The following is a 20,626-nucleotide window of genomic DNA, read 5'->3' as shown; positions in this document are numbered from 1 at the left end:
AGCGATCAAAACTTTAGGTTAGCTGAGAAGAAACATTAACTCTTCTAGAATCAATATGAATCATCTTCTTAAGTGTAGTTTGACGTTTGGCACGGCCATCTTTCTTTCTACATCTCGCTGTCTTCTCTTTGAGGAGTATATCCACGATGAATAACTAGGTAGTTGTGTAGATTTATACTGCAACTTTAGTTGGTCGGACTAATACGACTTGGCGACCAGTTGACATTTCCACTTTGCCAAAAATACATGACCCCATAAGAGGCTGCGGACCAAGAGCCATAGCAATTAACCTATTTCAATCTACCATGTAACAGTGCGCAGCCAAGATCCCCCCGCATTCTATATAAAATAGTTGATAATATTTCCGCAGATACCTACTGTTTCGGTCCAAGACAGACCGAAATATCTATATTGATGCAGGTACGGTCTTTTAGGCAGTCCAGACCTCGCAAGAATTGGTGACGATACCCGAACGTTTATGTAGAGTGACATGGCACTATTCCCACTATATTTTGCAATGTCTCCCTCAGTCCTAACACGCGATTTGGCGTGAGATATAACCCGAGTTAAATATTTTATTGCTAAAATGGTGTCGCTGAAGGCGTTGACCTTCGCTATTCTAGCCTCCCGGGTAAAGGCGCTGCTGGAGGCTACAGAGACTACAAGCCAATATATCCTACGAAATGACGACCTGTCAGTGGCCGTGAGCAAGAGTAGCGGGGCAGTTTCTCAGCTCTCACTGGGAAAACAGGACTTAATAGGGGAGGGGAGTGGGAGAGGGCCGTATCTGGATTGTTCCTGTATTCCTAGCGGATTCTGGACCCCGGGTGGCACCGCTCGATTCAAGCTCATAAAGGGTACCGACTCGACCGGGACACCGTATGGCGGCGTTGTGATGAGCGATACATATGCGTCTACAAATCAGACACTAGAGCAGTACTGGTTTTTGCGAGAAGGCGAAACTGGTTTACATATGTTCTCTCGAGTTACCTATTTCAACCAGGCGACACCTTTCCTCCGAGGACTTGGCGAGCTACGTACACTCTTCAGGCCGAGCACAAAGTTATGGACTCACCTCTCCGGAAGCGAGGGCAATTGGGCGCCGATTCCCTCTGCTGACGCTAACAGTAAAGCTATCACGGTCCAGGACGCAACAACTTACCTCGGCAACTCGACGAATGATCCCTATGTAAAGCAATACTCGGATTACTTTACGAAGTACACCTTTGCCGAGGTTTGGCGTGATCATGATGTTCATGGACAGTATTCGGATGGATCGACTAGTTCTGACGGAAATACATACGGTGCTTGGTTAGTTCACAATACGAGGGAGACATATTACGGGGGTCCATTGCACTCCGATCTAGTTGTAGACGGCATAGTTGTAAGACTCCCAACTCTTTCGATTCAAACCTCGTGAGACAGATAACACTTACACTTTCATATTTGTAGTATAACTACTTGGTGGCTGGCCATCATGGCGCGCCGGTTCCTAACATCACTCATGGTTTTGATCGCACCTGGGGGCCGCAGTATTATCATTTCAACAAGGGTGGACCGAAGACAACCCTCGCTGAACTGAGGGCCGACGCGGCGCAATATGCAAATCCGGAATGGAACAGCGAGTTTTATGATAGCATTGCCCAGTACGTACCTAACTACGCGCCATCATCTAAGCGAACTACGTTTAAGGCAACGATCGAATTGCCCGCGGGCGCAAAGCGGCCCCTTGCTGTTCTCGCCGAAAACAAGCAAGATTTCCAGCTGAATGTCTTTGACCAGTCTAGCCTGCAGTACTGGGCGGATATAAATCCTGATACCGGAGTAGTAGAGATCCCTAGAGTGAAAGAAGGCACTTATAGGCTGACTGTGTATGCGGATGGGATCTTTGGGTGGTTCATCCAGGACGACGTCGAAGTCTCAAAATCCGGGAGCAGCACCCCTTTCAAGTTTCAATGGGAACCCGAAAGCGCAGGGAAAGAAATCTGGCGAATCGGTACGCCTGACAAGTCAGCAGGTGAATATAAGCACGGCTACGCACCGGATACATCGAAGCCTCTGCAACCCGAGCAATACCGCGTGTACTGGGCAAACTGGGATTTCCCGACCGACTTCCCGGACGGAGTTCGATTCAAAATCGGAGAGAGCAAGGAGGCCGAAGACTTCAACTACATACACTGGAGTGTCTTCCCTGGAAAATCTAACTTCTTCCGCTCGCAGCCGTACTACGAAAACGTGAACAATTGGACCGTCCAGTTCAATCTCACCGGCGATCAGCTAGCTGACGCCAAGAAGGCGACACTCACGATCGACCTCGCGGGCGTGAAAACGGCCAATGGGAATGACAAGTGGGCGTCGCTCCCGAATGAGAAGTACTCCAACGTACCGTACACCGTTGCCGCAAACGGCCGGGATGTGGAGACGTGGATCATACCGTCGTACCGTAGCGGTTCTTGTGGAGTGCGAAGTAGCGTCGTCTGTCAAAACTTCGGGAAGAAATTTGAATTTTCGACGGGGTTACTGAAGGAGGGCGTCAACGAGCTTGTCTTGAGTCTACCGTTTAATGCGACGAATACGGAGACGGCTTTGTTGCCGGGGACGATATACTTGCAGTATGACGCACTTAGATTCGAGCTTAGCTAAGCTGGAATGGTCGAATAAGTCTTATGTTGGCTTATTGTTCAATGGTATACTTGTGAGACATTGTTTAGTAAAGGATGTGATAATAAAGGGATTCGTCTAGTCACCGTATTATTAACATGTGGAAAGTCTAGTTCTTAGCTCTAGGATCTTAAGATCTTATCTTAGTTTAAGCTTGTGTAACAAGTAACTAGAGTTTAAATAGTTAGTAGTTATACACTTCACTAGTCTCTTTAGGGCTTTTATAGATCAAAGATATATCAAAGTCAGCAATACAAGCATCTATTTATAGAATATACTTTCCATACAGTAAATATTAGCATTGGAACCACTGATTGGCGGTTAATACATAGATTTCGGCAGTCGCAATGATTCGTGCAACTCTATTATCGATAAGCTTTTGAGATCGCTGCCCGCGTCTACCGTGACATGACGCGACGTCACAATTTCCACTCTCATTCTTAATTCCCCCCATATTTTTCAATCGTACGAAGTGCACATCTCGAATGAGCGATGCTCTACTATCCTATGCCGGCATCACTACGACGCAAAAGACAGCTTAGTTCGATACTCTGCGCGAGAGTTACGATCCTTTGACACCCGAAACCAACGCACCAACGAACTCCTGTAAGCGCTAGCTGCCGCATACCTGTGTAAAAAATAAAAAAATAAAAAAATAAAAAATACATGGATTGATGAGGCTCGAATGGCTACAAATAGATATGACGAGATAGCAGTGATGGATGAAGATATGAAAGGTGAGGGATACAGCAACCAGGGGAATCATGGATTTGGAAATATCGAAAGGTCACCGCTCTCGAAACCACGGAGTTTATCTGATGGCGGAGGCACACAATTATCGCCATCTCCACATATACTTGAAGCATCAAGGCGCACGTCAAAAGACGATACAGACAGCTCTCTAGTTAAGGATAGAAACCAAGAGACACCGGTATCAGCTGTTGTTGCTACTACTCCAGTCACACCTAGACGACCAGAGTTTCCTATGCGCGGATTGTCGATACAAATGCCACAGTGCGATTCTGTTTCGCCCGCTCAAACACCCAACCACGTCAAACTTGCCCCTCTTTCCCCTAAACTTGATCATTCGCAGATCTATGCTTCACCAACCAACATCCTACCTCGTCGCTCTCGTGGCCTTGATTTTTCCAGAGCCGCCACCAGCTTACATCATTCCACCCTTGCCGAACAATCCTCTCCTGATTCTTCGCCCACTATCGGCGGACGCGCCATGAATATTCCCGGTCGCGGGAATGGTGATTATGGTCAAGAACAACCCTCCACTTCGTTGTGGTCCATGATGGGTAATCAAGAGCGCATGAATATTTCTAGCTCCGTCGGCAGCGCAAACCACCTGGCGTCAGATTCATCCTCTAGCTCTGGTGATGACGACCTCATGGATGAAGAGATGGAGGATGCTATCTTCAGCACACCGCAAGTCTCTAAGGGTAGCCAGCAGCTTAGGAACCTACCATTTGGGTCTGGTAGCAACGTCGTCCCGTGGATGCCAGGGGCATCGCCAGCCTCCAATAGTCTTCAGGGCTTTAGAACACGGCCGCGCAGGCATCCCAAGAAAAGACTGCGCGGTCTAGCTGGACTAGGCTTCGGCCCTTCTGCTCCACCCTCCTTCTCTAAGTCGCCACCCAACAACGTCGTCAAGGATCTTAGGGACGCTTCTATTCCCCACAACCGAAGAGAAAGCATCAGCTGGGCTGCCAACCAGTTGCATATCTCGGGTAGCGAGAGCGACGACAAGTCTATAGACACAAGCGATACCCTATCTAGAGATGGTACGCGGGGCGTTGTTAAGCGACCCGTCACACGACGGGGCAGCCTACTAGTGAGTCTTGCTTCTTGCTATCTATCTCGTACTAAAATTATGTCTGCTAAGCACACCCTTAGCCAAAAACGAAGGGATTCGCGCGTATTCGTGCCGCCCTTATGGAGGAGAGCGCCCCGGTGGACTCAGAGACCCGTCGAGAGGCGGAAGTTATTCGTCAAGTCCGCGAAAGCGACATGGACCTTGAGCCCCGTGTACCACCTGGTCCGCTCTCGGCTCTTGATATTCCCAACATTTCTACCGCCCAATCCTCTCCAATCCTAGGGACCGCACAAGATTCTCTCGACGACATACCGGAAGACGATATGATGACCGACTCTGCCTTATCAAGCAGCTTCAAGCAACAGGCCCTGAAAAACTCAAAAGGTAAAAACTTCTGGGAAACCTTCTCCGAGACAAGCAGCGTCGCAGGTACGCGGGTTACGCCACCGCCTTCATCCCTCATGCCTAGGGGTTCATCGTCCGGGATGAGCGAGGACATAAATATGGACTCGCCATCCCTCTCAGCGGGCCCAGGCTTGTTCGGTTCAGGCCAACATGCCGGCGCGATATCTGGAAGCGAGGGCCAAAGATCGGATACCCCACAACAGTCGTCTCTCCCGCCGTCTATGCTGCAAGGAGGCGGTATACCACCAACTGCAGCTGAGATCACGCGGCGCATTAACAACAAAAGGAGGCGCGACGACGACTACTTTGACACGCATGGACTCAAGCGAAGAGCAGTCAGCCCGGGCATGAACAGTGTCCACGGGTCGCCAGTGACGCAGAGCCCGCTGCAGAGGGACGGGGGACCGTGGGGGCCCGGGTCTAGACCGGGAAGTAATCATGGCGCCGAGAGGGAGAGGGATAAGACGTCGGGGACGGGAACGCCAAGCGAAAATGGGAGCGTCGGCGGGAACGGAAATGGAAATGGGGGAGGAAGGATGATTAATGGCAAGGGACGAGTAGGGTTCCAGGGAATGGTGGATACGAATGACGGACTCATGCGCATGAGCATTGAGTAAGGTTCAAGTCGTGCCGTACAGACGCGGCAAGACGTCGCGGGAAGAAGGAGTTGTGGGAGAGGACAAATAGCAGCGAGCTGTGGGTTAGAACTAACTACGAGGGAACAGTAGTAGTATGGGCTTTGCCAGATGCAGCTGCGGAAGAATAGGGGAGCAGTTCTGCTGATACCGATACCCCTCGAGGTGTGTCTAGCATATCTATCTATTGCAAGGCGTTATGTTGCAGGGGCATACTCATGATGCATGGTAATTATTAATAAAATTACTTACTGTTATACTTGGCTGCGTGTTTATATGTTAGGCACTATGTTAAGTAGTCGTTGGGTGTAGGAATAGCGATGTGATGGAAGCCCATGTCTACTGAGATCTAATTTAATACTTAACTACCTGCTATATTCAATTATATCTCGAAGGAAAGCCACGCACTGTGTGTTGATGCTTGTAATCATACATACTCTACTCGTGGAGCAGCTGTAGTGTGTATTTCGTATACTAATATCAGCTATTATACACAATATCAACATTCTCGGCTTCCCGTATTTTTGGATTAAGCCACTACACGGCCGAGTCTACTCGATCGCCTTCTCCCAAGCTCAGGCTCAGGCTCAGGCTTAACTGGCTTCGCACCCTCCTTCTTCTGCTTGCTCAACTTCCGGGACGCCTTTGGGGCTGGCTTTTCTTCATCCTCGTCTCCCTCTTCCTCTTCCTCTTTCTTAACCTGTGCGGCTGACTTCGCCTTCGCAGTCCTGACCCTCTTACTTGATCGTTCCTCTACTTCTTCCTCTGTCTCCGCCTTACCCTTTACTGGCTTCTTGCCTTTACCCTTCCCCTTGCCCTTAAAAAACCGGCTTTCTGTCCCATCGTCCACTTCCCCCTCTGCGGACTCCTCCTTGACATCGTCGATAGTAGCCCGCCCCCTCTTCTTCTGCACGCTGGGAACCACACAGGTTGTCCGTCCGCCTACCGTGATATGGGTGATCTTGTCGCCGTTGGGCAGAGTAGTAGCGGAGTCTTTCTTGCCCTTGCCCCAGCGGTGCTTAAATAGCCAATCTTCCGGGAACTCGTCCGAGTCTCCTAATTTCTCCACCGCGGTCTCGCACACGTACTTGATAGCCTTGTATAATGTGCTAATGTCGGCGTCGTCGAAGTCGTCGCAGTACTGCTCCGGATGGAGCTTAGCTTGGTACATGATTTCATCCCCGACCCAATTGCCTATCCCGCTGACCGTGGCTTGGTCCAGCAGCAGGGCTTTGATAGGGACGTGTCTACGCTTCATCTTCTGCCGCAAGAAATCCTCGGTAAACACGTCTTTGTCGAGAACGGGATCTGGCCCGTTCTCAACTAGAGGCGAGTGCTTTCTAATTTCCTCTCCGGGGCAATCTACAAGACGGATGCGGCCGAAACGGCGGAAGTCGGTGAATGCAACTTCTACTTTGGGGTTGCTGTCTGTCTCAAGCTGGAACTTCCAGTATTTGGGGGGCCATTGCTCTTTGTCGTTTTTTGTCCTCTCGATGTAGCGTGTATATCCTGTTTGTATGCCCCTGATCTGAACCCAACCGGACATTCCTATTAAACACCTAGGCATTAATATGAAATCTAATATTTTAAGTAGTTGTTTTGACTTACCTAGATGCATAACCGGGTGTGGCGGTTTAGACAGTACCATCCAAAAATACTTCCCCTGACTCCCGACTTCTACGACCTTCTTCCCCGTGAGAGCCGTCTCAAACGCCGGGCCGCTCGTCCCAACTTTCCCAAATACATTGCTATCGTCTGGAGCTATCACCTTGCTGATGGTCTTGCCAGTTAAATGTATGCGGAGGAAATGGACGACGCGAGCGACTTTACACCGTTAATATAATATACGCGTCCGGGGTAGGTATACAATGTAACCCTTATAAGCTTCCAGTCTTACCTTCGGCAATCTCAGGCATGGCAAAGACTAAAAGGTTAAAAAGCAGATATGTGTAAGTATTACAAGAAAGTACAACTTCATTAATTATCCAATAGTTTCCATCAACTTAGAACTAGATGTTATAAATTTGTCTCTAACATGTAGCATAAATAATAAATAATAAATAATGATTAATAGATACCTAACCTAGGTAGATTGAATGTACCTAAGGTAAACAAAAAGGTACGTGCCTCAGCCTCATGTGATTGATCCTGTGGCTTCAAATCTGGCCATCTGACTTATTAATTAGATCTGATGGCCTCGACTTCTTGGCGGTGAGATCAGATGAATAGGTAATTACATAGGTACCTATGTATGTAGTGTGACCATCTCAATGCTAAAATCAAGAATCGACAATAAGAGGGATTTAAAAGTTACAAATATCAAATGTCTCATTGGATTCTCGTTATGAGAGAACATTGAAGGATTTGATAAGAATGTACCATAGGTACCTTAAATTATAAATGTCAGGTAAGCACTTGCATTTTGCGATATTAGCTTCAAATGACGACGGGTTAGTTCGCAAGGTTGTCCGAAGCAGACAGGTACCTACCTACCTAGGCTGAACTAGGTATGTACCAAGGTAAAGCGGAAGCAAGTATGGTACATTCTGGCATGAAGTCGGCAAATCTAGGAGATGTTCGGCCAATAACGGCTACCCCCCAAATAAAGAACATTAGCGGTAACGCCCCATTACAGACCTATGAAACACAGCGGGGGGGTTTTCTGGGACAGCGGCTGACAAGCCTGAACCTTAGTGGTTATGTGGAGTTGCAGCAGGTCGTAAATGGGTATGTACCTATAAGGTGGTACTGACATTAGCTCGCACTGCGCAGTGGTTGCCACCGAAATAAGTGCCCACAATTGCCCACTAACATCACTGAACTCCGTTTGCGTAATCCGGCAGAATTTTTTTTTTTTTTTTCCCGTTGCAGGTGGTGAGCCCCGCGGTCAATTGGATTCAAGGAAAACCATCCCTCCAATCTTTCTTCTCCTGTTATGCAGCTGTAACCAGACTTTCGATAAGTACGATCGCGCACATTTCCATCTAAAATTCGTTATTACAATCTTACAATCTTTATACCATGGATCTTCTCTAGGGTTTCATGATCTCTTTTGCGAATTTGTTCACCATCCCTTCAGCTTGAGACCCGGTCTTGTCTCGCTTTCCTTCTTCGGTTCCGTGTTCTGTGACCTCTTGTGACCTCTTCGCCTCCCGTCAAGCTCTGAAGCTCGACCACAGTGCCGCCTCTATACATAGGACTACCACCGCAATCGGACCAAAATTGGGATCGTTCTGCAGCAATAAACCTTGAACCTATCCTCAAGCACGGCAGCTACTGCATACGACGCCACCTATAACACCGTTGAACCCTCCTCTATAAACCAGCCATATATTTTTATCAAAGGTCAACCTTTTTCGTCGACACCGCCTTTTCTTCTCGTATTAGATCACCAAGATGGTTAGAAACATTGTCATCCTCTCCGGGAACTCGCACCCAGCCCTCTCGGAGTCCGTGTGCAATATGCTTGGAATCCCCCCTGGAAATCGTATATTGAGCAAATTTTCAGTCGGCGAGACTCGCTGCGAGATTCAGGACTCTGTGAGAGGCAAGGATGTTTTCATCATCCAGTCTGGAGGCGGTTCCGTGAATGACCACCTAATAGAGCTTTGCATTAGTACGCACCATAACCATAACTCAACCCCGAGTCCTCATACATGTCGAAAACTAACTAGGGTAAAATAGTGATATCTGCCTGTAAAACTGGCTCGGCAAAGCGTGTCACAGCCGTGCTTCCATTATTTCCCTACTCGCGACAACCCGACCTGCCTTATAATAAGGTCGGGGCACCTCTGTCGAAACCTCCAACTGAAGTCCACAAGGACAAATATACGTTTGAGAGCGTCCCAGCCACGCCTGCACCTGGAATCATTAAGAGCGCCAGTTTTAGCAAGGAGACCGACCTTGCTAGGGCTATGAGCAAAACTTCCCTTTCTAACGGCATCACGAATGGTCTACCTCGTACTCACAGTGAACACTATTTTAATGGTAACGGTAACGGTAACGGGAGCACGAATGGAGACATCCCTTCGGCTCAGAACTACCTCACGCATTCGCGTACAGGAAGCTACACTACCCACGACTATGAGAATCCCGCACTTATCTCTACCTTTCAGGCCAAGCCTGGGTATAAGAGATGGGTTGCGCAGGCTGGAACTCTGGTGGCAGATCTATTGACCTGTGCCGGTGCGGACCAGTATGTGTCTCCTTAGCTCGAAGGTGGATATGCTATTGTTACTTGGGGTCTTCTGTCTTGAAACCCCAGTAACTTTGTTTCCACTAGGTAGTTTTATTGTTTGGATGTCAGCTAACTTAAAACTGTAGCGTTGTTGCTCTAGACCTTCATGATCCTCAATACCAGGGCTTTTTCGACATCCCCATGGACAATTTGTACGGCCGACCCCTGCTGAAGCGATATATCCAGCAGAATATTCCCGACTATAAGGAAGCCGTGATTGTGAGTCCGGATGCCGGTGGCGCGAAAAGAGCCACTGCCATCGCTGATAGCTTGGGCATGGACTTTGCCCTCATCCACAAGGTAAGGTGAATGTGTTCGGTACACGTCTTGAAACTCACTCAGCGACTAGGAACGACGACCAACGCGGATCACGGATCGACAAAATGCGACGATGATGCTTGTGGGAAATGTTGCCAACCGAGTTTGTATACTGGTTGATGATTTGGCCGATACCGCCAACACCATTACACGTGCCGCAAAGCTCGTGCGCAAGGAGGGAGCCACGGCTGTCTACGCGCTCCTCACCCACGGTGTATTCAGCGGTGACGCCATCGCGCGCATCAATGCTTCAGCCATTGATAAGGCGATCGTGACCAATTCGGTTCCTCAGGACGAGCACAAGAGGCTATGTCCTAAGCTCGAAGTACTAGACGTGGCACCTATATTTGCCGAGGCCATCCGTCGTATCCACCACGGTGAATCCATCAGCGTATTGTTTCAATATGACTGAGCAGCCTCGGGGTTCGACAAGTGATGTCTCATATTCCAATCGTCGAGGGCCGCACCGACTGCGTAGGGTTATTATTGCGGAGACAGTCTGCCAGGACACCAATGACGAGTATGACAGGCCGCATTTTACCATTAGACGAATCCTTCGTGGCCACGACGATACAGTTGACGCATTTCCTGTTTGGGGGAATTATTTGGACCTGAGCCTCGAAGTTCAGTTTTAATCGTCTCTCGTTTAATATGGAATGCACTCAGCCACCAGCTATGGCTCCGAGTAAAGGTAGGCTGCACTTATTAGCTGGTTTACTTTTTTTTCCTACCGTCTGCCTATTGCGACTGGGCGCTTATGGTAATGGTTGGAGGTTCTCACGGACACCGTAGCATCTCATAGAGAGGAGTTTCTAGGTCGGGAAAGTAAGAAAACCTTCTCACAAGCCTACCTCACTGAGGATCGTAAATGCCATGCCGACCTGCACCAAAATTTCCGTCTGTGATTTGCATTGTGGTTAATCTTTATCACGATGATGCGGAGATGCTAAGTTACTATACAGCTGCCTATGTATAGGTACGGGTATAGGGTGTTATAAGGTCCTAGTTTACATACTAGTTCATATACTAAAGGGTGAGATTTGATTTCGGGGTTGCGTATTTTGATATACATAGACCGAGGGTGACTTGACCGGATACATCATCATGAGATTACTTTTAATAAAAAGAATTAGATTTACTAGATGAATATGCCTGAAAATAAGATTGTGTAGATCATGTTTAAAGGAAATGCTTTAAGAGCCAGTTTGTAACTTCAGAATCAGTTCATACCCAATGTCTTGGAGAAAGAGTAGACACCCAACTGCTATCGATAGATGATGTTGAATGAAACGGTAGTTGAGATGAAGTTGTGATTCACCGTTTTTTAGACATGAGCTTCCGTTGGCAGTTGAGGTATGTATGTAGGTACAATACCTACCTAGGTCAAACACAGTTGACTTTACTGTACCTAATTGAACTTACTCCGTTTTAGATTTAGATTCAGCCGTAACCAATGAGAGATTCCAATTCAAACATCGTTTAGATACGGAAAGGACACTAAACTCTGGGGGTATCAAGTGTAGGTACAATACCTACCTATTGTATGCCCGGCAAAACGTAGGGTGAAATTGCCGGCGCAATTGGAGTTATGATTCAGTGGACCTCGGCATGTGCTTCTTCGGTCCACTGCCTAGGTATCTTTATCTCCCAGCTTTATTCCGTCACTTATTACCCATACCCCATACCCCATACCGCCGGCTGTAACAGAGGTCGTTGGTAGGCATTGTCCCGTCCATTTCTCCAAAATCCGCATTGAATTCGTGACTAACGTCCGCAAAGTGAGATTTAGAACTTCAATATTCATTGCGGAAAGCCACAACTTTAAACTCTTTCCTTTCCATCTACACCGGCACAGCGGCTATACAGACAGACAAGGGAACTTCGACTACCACCGCACCGGCCGAGCCCGAAATATAGCGCAGAACGAGCGATTCTCGCAAACGTACCTTGTAGACATCACTACAAGCTGGTATCCCACATACAATTGATTGATTGTTCAACACATCACTAATCGTCGTCCCCTTTCTCACCCCTCTTCCTCGACACCTACAATAGTGTTAACAGCATACACAAAAAAAACAAAGCCACAATGGTTGCCGACGCAGTAATTTACCACCCCACGGTGTCGCACTACCTAAAATTCGTCGCGACAACCACAGGCCGCGACAAGCTCCTGCGCACAGTGCAGTACTTCGCGCGCTTCTACGCGTGGTACCTGTACCGCACGAACGGCACGCGGGGGGAGATCGCGCCGTACGAGGCCCTCAAGAAGCAGCTGGGGCTGGCGCGCAAGCTCCTGCGTCTCGGCAAGAACGTCGAGCACTTCCGGGCCGCGGCCGTAGCGGCCGACGCCATAAAAGCGGGAGGAGCCCAGGCCGGAGACCCCGTGCTGCGGTACGCTGCGGTGGGCAGGCAGCTCGGCTACGCGGGCTACTTGACCTTCGACGCGGCTACGATCCTGGATGCGCTGGGCGCGCGCAAGTGGGCCGGCGCGAAGAGGGCGCAGAAGGAGGCCTATCGGTTCTGGGCTATCGGCATCTTGTGCAGTATCGTCGCCCAGACGTATACCCTGTACAGGCTGCGGGAGCGCGAGGCCAAGGTTGATAAGAAGGAGGGCGAGGGAGTAGTAGAAAGCAAGAGGATTGCTATGTAAGTGGTGTTTTTTTTTTTCGCTCTTGCTTTTAAACTGTTTTCGAAGAAATGATTGGATCGAGACTGACTAATGGGAATAGCGAACGCGATGCTAGCCGCATCCAGCTCATCTCGGACCTGTGCGATCTCACGGCGCCGACGGCGGCGCTGGGTTGGGTCGGATTCGATGATGGGTTTGTCGGTCTGGCGGGTACGGTGAGCAGTTTGATTGGCGTCTACGCGCAGTGGAAGAAGACGGCGTAAGAGGAGGGGGGGAGAGTCTACGATCACTGAGAGACGGGGAGAAGAACATGTTGATGCCAGGAATCTGGGTAATATGTAGCGGCAACCTTGAGGCCTTCTACCGGATGCACGAGGGTAAAATCACAAGTGTACAAAATTAACAGTTCCAAATCCGATTCCTAGACGATAGATATCGAGCTAGGAAGAGAGGAGTTTGTGACGTAGGGAGTTAGCTGGTGGAATTTTGATCCGAGTTTGATGGAAGTATTTCTCTAGTTTTTAGAAAGATTAACTAACGTGATGTTCGATGTTGAAATTGGAGTTTATTGTGTGTTGCTGAAAGTTGTTGCTGTGGTAGAGTATTGGTCTTTTGTATAAAAAAAAATATCACTTACATGAGATGAGGTTTGTAGAGAAGTAAGCTACTAAACGAAGACCATTGCTAAGGAATATTTCATGAAGACTATATAATCATGCTTCAAGCTATATTTTCTCCGTATGTTCTCTTTACAGAAGATCGGAAGAATGTTAACCTAGGTTAGATGCTTACAAAAGCAGACTGTTATAAAAGTTAGTTAACTACCTTCAATCGTCTAAGTCGAAAACTCGAGAATTAATTCCCATCACATGCAGCTTATGACATCAAGTCCCAAATCAACGGGTTTTAGTACAGCCAATACATCTAGACTTACATTAGGTACTGCATGTACGTAACTCTGTTCGAACCTTTTTCATCCTGTCATGGCTGACGTGGGTTGCTTATCTTATAGGTACGTATCCGGTACGGAGTTACTAAGCCAACGGCGAGTAAATCGCCCTATCATAGCATACCTATGTACCTAAGCGCAGGAGTAGTGCTGCTGTATGTCTTGGAAGTTCGGCGTGACCGATATCATCTGGACGTCTTCTGTAAGGTTGTTTCGCTACAACATGCGAGGGTTCATATGTCGATGCATACTTGTGTCTCCGTCCAAGGGCTGAAAATTATCAAACGTGGTGACCTTATGGGGTGGGTAGTAAAGAGAGATATGCAGCCATATCAACACTAATTAGGTAGGGTACATAGGTAGGTAGTCATAAGTTTGCTTTCCCAGTCCTATCACACCGAGGTCTCCAAAGGAAAGGGGAGCCGCACAAATAAAACATAAAAATAAAAATAAAAAATAAAAATATCCAAGACACGCGACTAAAGAATGATTCCCCGCGTATCTTACGGAAGGCCACTGCAGCCAAGGCCAAAGACTGAAGCTTGAATTTGGACTCGCTTTTCGGCTAGAAAAGACAAGCTCTCTAGGGGGACCTTGGCACGGGGTAGATTCTCGGTATCTAATTGGTCGATGACGACTTACACCCAACTCTCATAGGCGAATATTTATCAGAGCCGTCGTATTGTTTGGTTGACGTTTATTAATCGGTAATCGGACAGTTAATAAGGTTAAGTTAAGCGTGTTTTACCTCTCTCACAAACCCACTATGTACGTGCCTCACCGAAGAGCCCTCGATATGTACAACGACGTCAATTAACCTTATCAGGAAAAGGTAGTTTAGATAGGGAAGGCCGAATGGTGTTAACAAGGGGAGGCACGCTATCTCGTCCCAATCAAGCCAAGGATTCGTAACCCGGCAAGAGCTCCTGTTCTTGCACCTCTGCACCTGCAGGCGCTACCTACGTTGGGTATAGGTACGTATTTTTATTTTTATTTTTCTTATCGTTACAAGGTTGAGGTATCTTTTCTTATTTATTTGCTCTTCTGCTCTTCCGCTCTCTTCTCTGGCGTGCTCGTCGAGCTCCGAGATATCTGGCGACAGCTTCAGGTAGTCCTCTTCGCCAGATCCTAAGATAGTATCCCTTTAATCCGTTAATACTACATACTGCGCGTAATAATTACCTCCCTACCCTCGTGTTGCTACCAACTACTCTCTACACTTATTACAACCATCTCGCTGTCGCTATAGAGAATGTTTTGGCGCAAGGAGAAAGAAGAGGAGCAAGCAGTATCCTCGGAGGTTCCCATCGATGCAACACCACCTATCGACCAGAAACCCTTCTGGCAAGTCATCTGGCCCGTCCTTGCTTGCGGCGCTGGTCTCTTTTCCGACGGCTACGTCAATAATGTATACACCACTGCCTCCCTTCTCCCTTCTCCCTTCTCCCTTCTCCCTTCTCCCTTCTCCCTTCTCCCTTCTCCCTTCTCCCTTCTCCCTTCTCCCTTCTCCCTTAGTCTTCCTCGCTCTTTATTCTCTAACCATAGGCCATCCACTTACCTTGCGCTACGCAGGTCATCGGCTCCGTAAACACGGTGCTAGAACGTGAATATGGAGACGTCTACAGCAACTCCAATGCCGCTAGTATTGTACCGGCTATCGCGTTCGCGGGAACGGTACGAGCCCCGCCAAGATCTTTGGTCTAGATTTTTAAGCTTATATCTCCAGGTGGTCGGTCAACTTTTCTTCGGGTACCTGTCCGACAAGTGGTCGCGCAAAGACTCTCTCCTTATATCGACCATCATCCTGATTATATTTACGGCCCTCGCTGCTGGTTCTTACTACCATGGCGACCCCGTGGGTATGTTCAACATTTTAACCGCATGGCGGTTCTTTGTTGGCATTGGTATCGGAGGTAAGAATACGGCCAAAATCAAGTAACTAGTGCTGGACTAAAACATAAATGTAGGCGAGTATCCGGCCGGTAGCGTAAGTTGTGCCGAATCCAGCGGCGAGCTGAAGGACGGCACTCGGAATACCTGGTTTATCTTGTTCACAAACTCGATGATAGACTGGGGTTTCGTCTTCGGGGCATTTGTGCCATACGTCGTTGCCGCTGCAGCTCATAACATTTACTACAGCACAATATGGCGAACAAGCTTGGGAATCGGCGTAGCTTTCCCATTAGTTCTCTTCGTCTTACGTCTTAAGCTTAAGGAACCCGAGGAATTCTCAAGGAACTCGATGAAGCAGTAAGTATTTCTTTCCAACCCAGAGGATTTATTCCAGCTGCGCCACGCAACTAGCATATAGAACAAAACTTACAACGCCAAGTGGCTCTGGCATAGTCTGTAAATAGAAACTTGCTAATTATACGCGCTTTAGTGTCAAGACTCCGTACCTGCTAGTGATAAGATACTACGGGTTTCGATTGCTGATCGTCAGTCTGATCTGGTTCATATATGATGTAAGTTTCTTACCCCTACCCCCAGCTAATCTATCTTCTCCTGACCTCCTTAGTTCTCTGCCTACTCGTTCTCGATTTACTCGAGCGCCATTCTCTCTAATATATATGGAGATACTGGTGTCCTAACCACTATTTTCGGATGGAACACAGTTATCAATTTGTTCTACATTCCCGGGACTATGCTCGGAGCACCAATTAGTGACCGTCTAGGCCCTCGCTACACCCTTATTTTGGGTCAGGTTCTACAGGCCATTGTGGGTTTTATTATGGCTGGTTGCTACAGCAGGCTATCCCACCCTTCTGTAGTTGGTGCATTTGCAGTAGTATACGGCATTTTCTTGTCTCTTGGCGAGCTAGGGCCAGGAAACAATATTGGTCTCCTAGCTGCTAAAACCTGCGCCACGGGTGTAAGAGGCCAATACTACGGCATCGCTGCTGCCCTTGGAAAGATCGGAGCTTTCGTAGGTACATATGTGTTCAAACATATAACTTCGCCAGACGGCGACGCAACCAAATCGGCACAGTACAAATTTTACGTCAGCTCCAGCTTGTGTATCTTTGCAGCTGCGCTTGCACTCCTACTCCCTAACATTGACCAGGATACCATTACCAAAGAGGATGCGAAGTTTAGGGAGTACTTGGAGAGCAAGGGCTGGGATACGAGACAACTTGGCTTGAAGAAAGGGGAGAGCATCGAATCCCTGCCGGTAGAATCCGAGGACAATACCATCAACATGGCTAAGGCTGAGTGATTAAGGCTAATCAGTTGTCAGTTGAGCGTTATGTTGGACACCCCTTTTCTAGACTGAAAGCTAGACCGTTGTTTTATTCTGGATAACGAGTAGAGGACAATAGGATAGAATAGCTTATTCTCACTAATAGGTATACCTGTCGATTTCTCTAGTCGCCCGTTAATTTAACTGATGAGGGAAAGATAAGAGAACGTTCAAAGGAAGTTGGATCTCTACCCACCTAAGATATTACCGCCTTCCTCTGGTCTTGATATGGAGTCTATATATACCTAGGTACCTACATAGCATAGACAGAATAATTAGACTCGATCTCAGCCAAAGAAAAAAAACTTACCATTTAAACTATCAAGAATCGCAATCACATAAGTCACCAAAAAACCAGCCACACATATATGCTTCATCTTCATCGTGCTCATAATTCTCGGCACCATAAAATTATGGTGTAAGAGGAATTTCATTTAACTTTTTTTATTCGTGCGTCCGGGTATGCTAATGGAAAGCAGATCTATCTATCAATAACATATTACAACTCATCGTGTGTTGACGGCTCATCGTCGTCCGCGGCACCTCCCGCGTTGCTATAAATCTTAGATGTGATCGGGTAGGCGACGTTCGAGAGCTTCTCCTTCTGCTCCTCGAAGTCCTCGGCACTCGCCGTAGCGGCGTTCTCGTCGAGCCAGTCAGTCGTCTCTTTAACGGCGTCGAGGATCTAGGTACAGATTAGTATATGGGTGTATCTGGGACCAAAAGGCTTTAACTTACAGTCTCTTTGTCTTCCTCGTCAATCTTACCACCGAGGCCATCCTCATCGTTGACCTGGTTCTTTAAGTTGAAGGCGTAGTTCTCTAGACCGTTTCTGGCCTCGATACGCTCACGGGTAGCTTTGTCCTCCTCGGCGAATTTTTCAGCCTCAGCGACCATGCGCTCGATTTCTTCTTGGCTGAGTCGACCCTTATCGTTGGTGATGGTAACGGACTGGGTGTTTCCGGTTCCCTTGTCATGAGCTGACACCTTCAGGATACCGTTGGCGTCTAGCTCGAAGGCGACTTCGATCTGAGGAACACCGCGGGGAGCCGGAGGAATGTTGGTGAGCTCGAATTTTCCGAGCAGATTGTTGTCCTTGGTCATGGATCGTTCACCTTCAAAGACCTGGATCAAGACGACGGGCTGGTTGTCGGCAGCGGTCGAGAAAATCTGGCTCTTACGAGTTGGGATGGGGGTGTTGCGGGGGATAAGCTTAGTCATGACACCACCAGTGGTCTCGATACCGAGAGTCAATGGGTTCACATCCATAAGGACGACATGGGTGGTACCCTCTTCACCGGACAAAACACCGGCTTGAACAGCTGCGCCGAAAGCAACAGCCTCGTCGGGGTTGATACCCTTGCTAGCCTTCCTGCCGCTAAAGAACTCCTCAAGGAGAGCCTGGACCTTAGGGATACGAGTGGAACCACCAACAAGAACGATGTCATCGATCTTGTCCTTCTTGATATCAGCGTCATCCAAAACCTGCTTAACGGGCTTAAGAGTTCGCTTGAAGAGGTCGATGTTGAGCTCCTCGAACTTGGCTCGGGTAAGAGTCTCGGAGAAATCCTTGCCATCAAAAAAGGCTTCAATTTCGATACGGGTGGACATTTGGGAGGACAGAGTTCGCTTGGCCTTTTCGGCTTCGCGCTTGAGCTTCCCCATGGCCTTAGGATCCTTGGTAATGTCGACCGAGTTCTTTTTGTTGTAGTTCTTGGCCCAGTGGTTGATGATCCTCTGGTCGAAATCCTCACCACCTAAGTGGGTGTCACCAGCGGTGGCCAAAACCTCGAACACACCATCTTCGATGGACAGAAGGGATACATCGAAAGTACCACCACCAAGATCGTAAACGATGATGTGGCGCTCGTCACCTTTCTTATCAAGACCGAAAGCGATAGCAGCAGCAGTAGGCTCGTTAACAATTCGGAGAACGTTAAGACCAGCGATAATACCGGCGTCCTTGGTAGCTTGTCTCTGGTTGTCATTGAAGTAGGCAGGGACAGTAACGACGGCGTGAGTAACCTTCTTGCCCAAATAGGACTCGGCAACTTCCTTCATCTTGCCAAGAATGACGGCTGATATTTCTTCGGGGGTAAACTTCTTCTTGGCGCCCTGGACATCGACCTGGACAACGGGTTTGCCATCCTGCTCAACTACCTTGTAAGGGAAGTGCTTGATGTCATTTTGGACCTCTTTCTCGCTCCACTTTCGGCCAATAAATCGTCTAGAGTAGGGGTGGCAGTTAGTCGATATTGCCCTTTAAATCACGATAGGATTTGACTTACTTAACATCGTAGATGGTGTTCCTGGGGTTGGAAGCTGCCTGTTGTTTGGCAGCATCTCCTACCAATCGCTCTTCATCGGTGAAGGCAACGTATGAGGGGGTAATTCGGTTGCCTTGGTCGTTGACGAGAATTTCAACCTTGCCCTGTTGCATCACACCGACGCAAGAGTATGTAGTTCCCAAATCCTGCAGGAAAATATTGTTAGCAAGAAATGGTGGAACGAAATTGCAAGACTAGGCTAGGAAGAGAGAGGGGGGGGGGGGGGAGCGGGGGGACTTACAATACCGATAACAGTGCCATAGTCGGCGACGTCGTCTGCTCTCGCAGTTCCGACGAATGCCAGAGGGCTGAAGAGAAGAAGGCTCCAGGCTATCATGCCAAAGGCAATAGTCCAGTAGCTCTGAGAGCGAGCCATGGCGGGAAGGTGTTTGTCGCAGATAGAACAGTAACAAAGCAGCGTGGTAAGATGTTAACTAGATGGAAATAGAAACTAGGATACAGAAAAGAGAAAAGGGAAAAGAAAGTTCAAAGTTCAACACTGAAGCTGGGAGTGCCTTTCAACCTCTCCTGCTCGGTTGGTATGACACTAGAAACTAGTGAGGTATGAGGAGAATAAGAGAAGGAGAATTTGTCGACGCACAATGGTGTGTCTGAGAAATTCTTATATGGGTAGAAGAAAATGATTAAGTTGATGTTGCCAGCTTGCAAGAGAACACATTGCAATAAAGTGTGGGTCACGCAGATGCTCTTTTTGATGCATGACCCCATTTAGCTACATCTAGCTACCTGCCAAGCTATGGGAGTTGGTCTTTTTTATCTGCCAAAGCTGTAAGTGCATAGGTACTCCTAAGTACTGCCGATCCAGCGCCTAAGGGTATAGATGGGTGGGTCTCGGAAGAAGTTAAAAGATGTACGTCGTGGGAAAGCCTTAGAAGTCAGGAAGTATCTCCCCAGCTGTTTTCTGCTGGAAAGGTACTTGAATACTTTAGTAGTCACTGGAACCTTCTTCGCCTCTCTGGCGCAAAAGCCAGATTGTCCCAACTCTGTTTTAGAGCCCCAGCCCCGCCTAATGCGGGACATCCCTGCTAGCCTTATAGTTGGTCACAGCGCTATGACAGTTTAGTATATAAACTGTAACTACATACATAAACCATAAGGAACCTCTACATAGGTTACATACCTACCTATGTATAGATTCACATATTACCTACATATGGTAACGTGGCAGATATAGTAGGTTAGGTACCTTACTAGCTGCTTAAGCACTAGGGTAAGATCGAGATAGCCAGATTTCCATTATAAGATATTCTATATATCTGTCAATAAGACATCTGTCCACTTTATCTTCTCGAATTGGCATACGTTAGGCGCTTAATATCTACATATCCAGGATCCATTTTAGCGAGATACCTAATCCTTCATCTATATAAAGTGCAGC

General features: G+C 47.9%; 7 protein-coding genes across 7 annotated transcripts; 5 read left to right on the top strand and 2 right to left on the bottom strand.

The window, feature by feature from the left end:
- The first annotated feature begins 122 nt into the window (after positions 1–122).
- F4813DRAFT_97689 (polysaccharide lyase family 4 protein) lies at positions 123–2,923 on the top strand. The gene is made up of 2 exons (XM_049249100.1): positions 123–1,384; positions 1,453–2,923. Exons 1-2 carry the CDS (start codon positions 587–589, stop codon positions 2,641–2,643), a joined length of 1,989 nt encoding a protein of 662 aa, XP_049104053.1. The 5' UTR covers positions 123–586; the 3' UTR covers positions 2,644–2,923.
- A 423-nt stretch (positions 2,924–3,346) lies between these two features.
- Positions 3,347–5,505, top strand: F4813DRAFT_384801 (uncharacterized protein; the record flags this gene model as incomplete). Its single annotated transcript, XM_049246152.1, has 2 exons — positions 3,347–4,501; positions 4,564–5,505. The coding sequence occupies 2 exons, from the start codon at positions 3,347–3,349 to the stop codon at positions 5,503–5,505; spliced, it is 2,097 nt and encodes a 698-aa protein (XP_049104052.1).
- Positions 5,506–5,899: 394 nt separating this feature from the next.
- On the bottom strand, positions 5,900–7,607 carry F4813DRAFT_343434 (Formamidopyrimidine-DNA glycosylase N-terminal domain-containing protein). The gene is made up of 3 exons (XM_049241535.1): positions 7,421–7,607; positions 7,132–7,347; positions 5,900–7,071 (listed from the first exon to the last, which is right to left on the bottom strand). The coding sequence occupies exons 1-3, from the start codon at positions 7,437–7,439 to the stop codon at positions 6,053–6,055; spliced, it is 1,254 nt and encodes a 417-aa protein (XP_049104051.1). The 5' UTR covers positions 7,440–7,607; the 3' UTR covers positions 5,900–6,052.
- Positions 7,608–8,919: 1,312 nt separating this feature from the next.
- Positions 8,920–10,490, top strand: F4813DRAFT_384799 (phosphoribosyl pyrophosphokinase; the record flags this gene model as incomplete). The annotated part of the gene is made up of 4 exons (XM_049246151.1): positions 8,920–9,139; positions 9,208–9,718; positions 9,847–10,060; positions 10,110–10,490. 4 exons carry the CDS (start codon positions 8,920–8,922, stop codon positions 10,488–10,490), a joined length of 1,326 nt encoding a protein of 441 aa, XP_049104050.1.
- A 1,677-nt stretch (positions 10,491–12,167) lies between these two features.
- Positions 12,168–12,973, top strand: F4813DRAFT_384798 (peroxisomal biogenesis factor 11; the record flags this gene model as incomplete). Its single annotated transcript, XM_049246150.1, has 2 exons — positions 12,168–12,727; positions 12,811–12,973. The coding sequence occupies 2 exons, from the start codon at positions 12,168–12,170 to the stop codon at positions 12,971–12,973; spliced, it is 723 nt and encodes a 240-aa protein (XP_049104049.1).
- A 1,938-nt stretch (positions 12,974–14,911) lies between these two features.
- F4813DRAFT_384797 (MFS general substrate transporter) lies at positions 14,912–16,876 on the top strand (the record flags this gene model as incomplete). Its single annotated transcript, XM_049246149.1, has 6 exons — positions 14,912–15,067; positions 15,232–15,333; positions 15,386–15,572; positions 15,627–15,909; positions 16,043–16,124; positions 16,178–16,876. 6 exons carry the CDS (start codon positions 14,912–14,914, stop codon positions 16,874–16,876), a joined length of 1,509 nt encoding a protein of 502 aa, XP_049104048.1.
- Positions 16,877–17,236: 360 nt separating this feature from the next.
- F4813DRAFT_97431 (78 KDA glucose-regulated protein-like protein precursor) lies at positions 17,237–19,735 on the bottom strand. The gene is made up of 4 exons (XM_049249099.1): positions 19,469–19,735; positions 19,189–19,373; positions 17,639–19,127; positions 17,237–17,585 (listed from the first exon to the last, which is right to left on the bottom strand). The coding sequence occupies exons 1-4, from the start codon at positions 19,601–19,603 to the stop codon at positions 17,400–17,402; spliced, it is 1,995 nt and encodes a 664-aa protein (XP_049104047.1). The 5' UTR covers positions 19,604–19,735; the 3' UTR covers positions 17,237–17,399.
- Between the last annotated feature and the right edge of the window lie 891 nt (positions 19,736–20,626).

Source organism: Daldinia decipiens (assembly GCF_022478715.1).
Source record: "Daldinia decipiens strain CBS 113046 unplaced genomic scaffold F4813scaffold_2, whole genome shotgun sequence".
Lineage (NCBI taxonomy): Eukaryota > Fungi > Ascomycota > Sordariomycetes > Xylariales > Hypoxylaceae > Daldinia > Daldinia decipiens.
The sequence above is the reverse complement of the archived record's forward strand: the minus strand, read 5'-3'. Positions and strand labels throughout refer to the sequence as shown.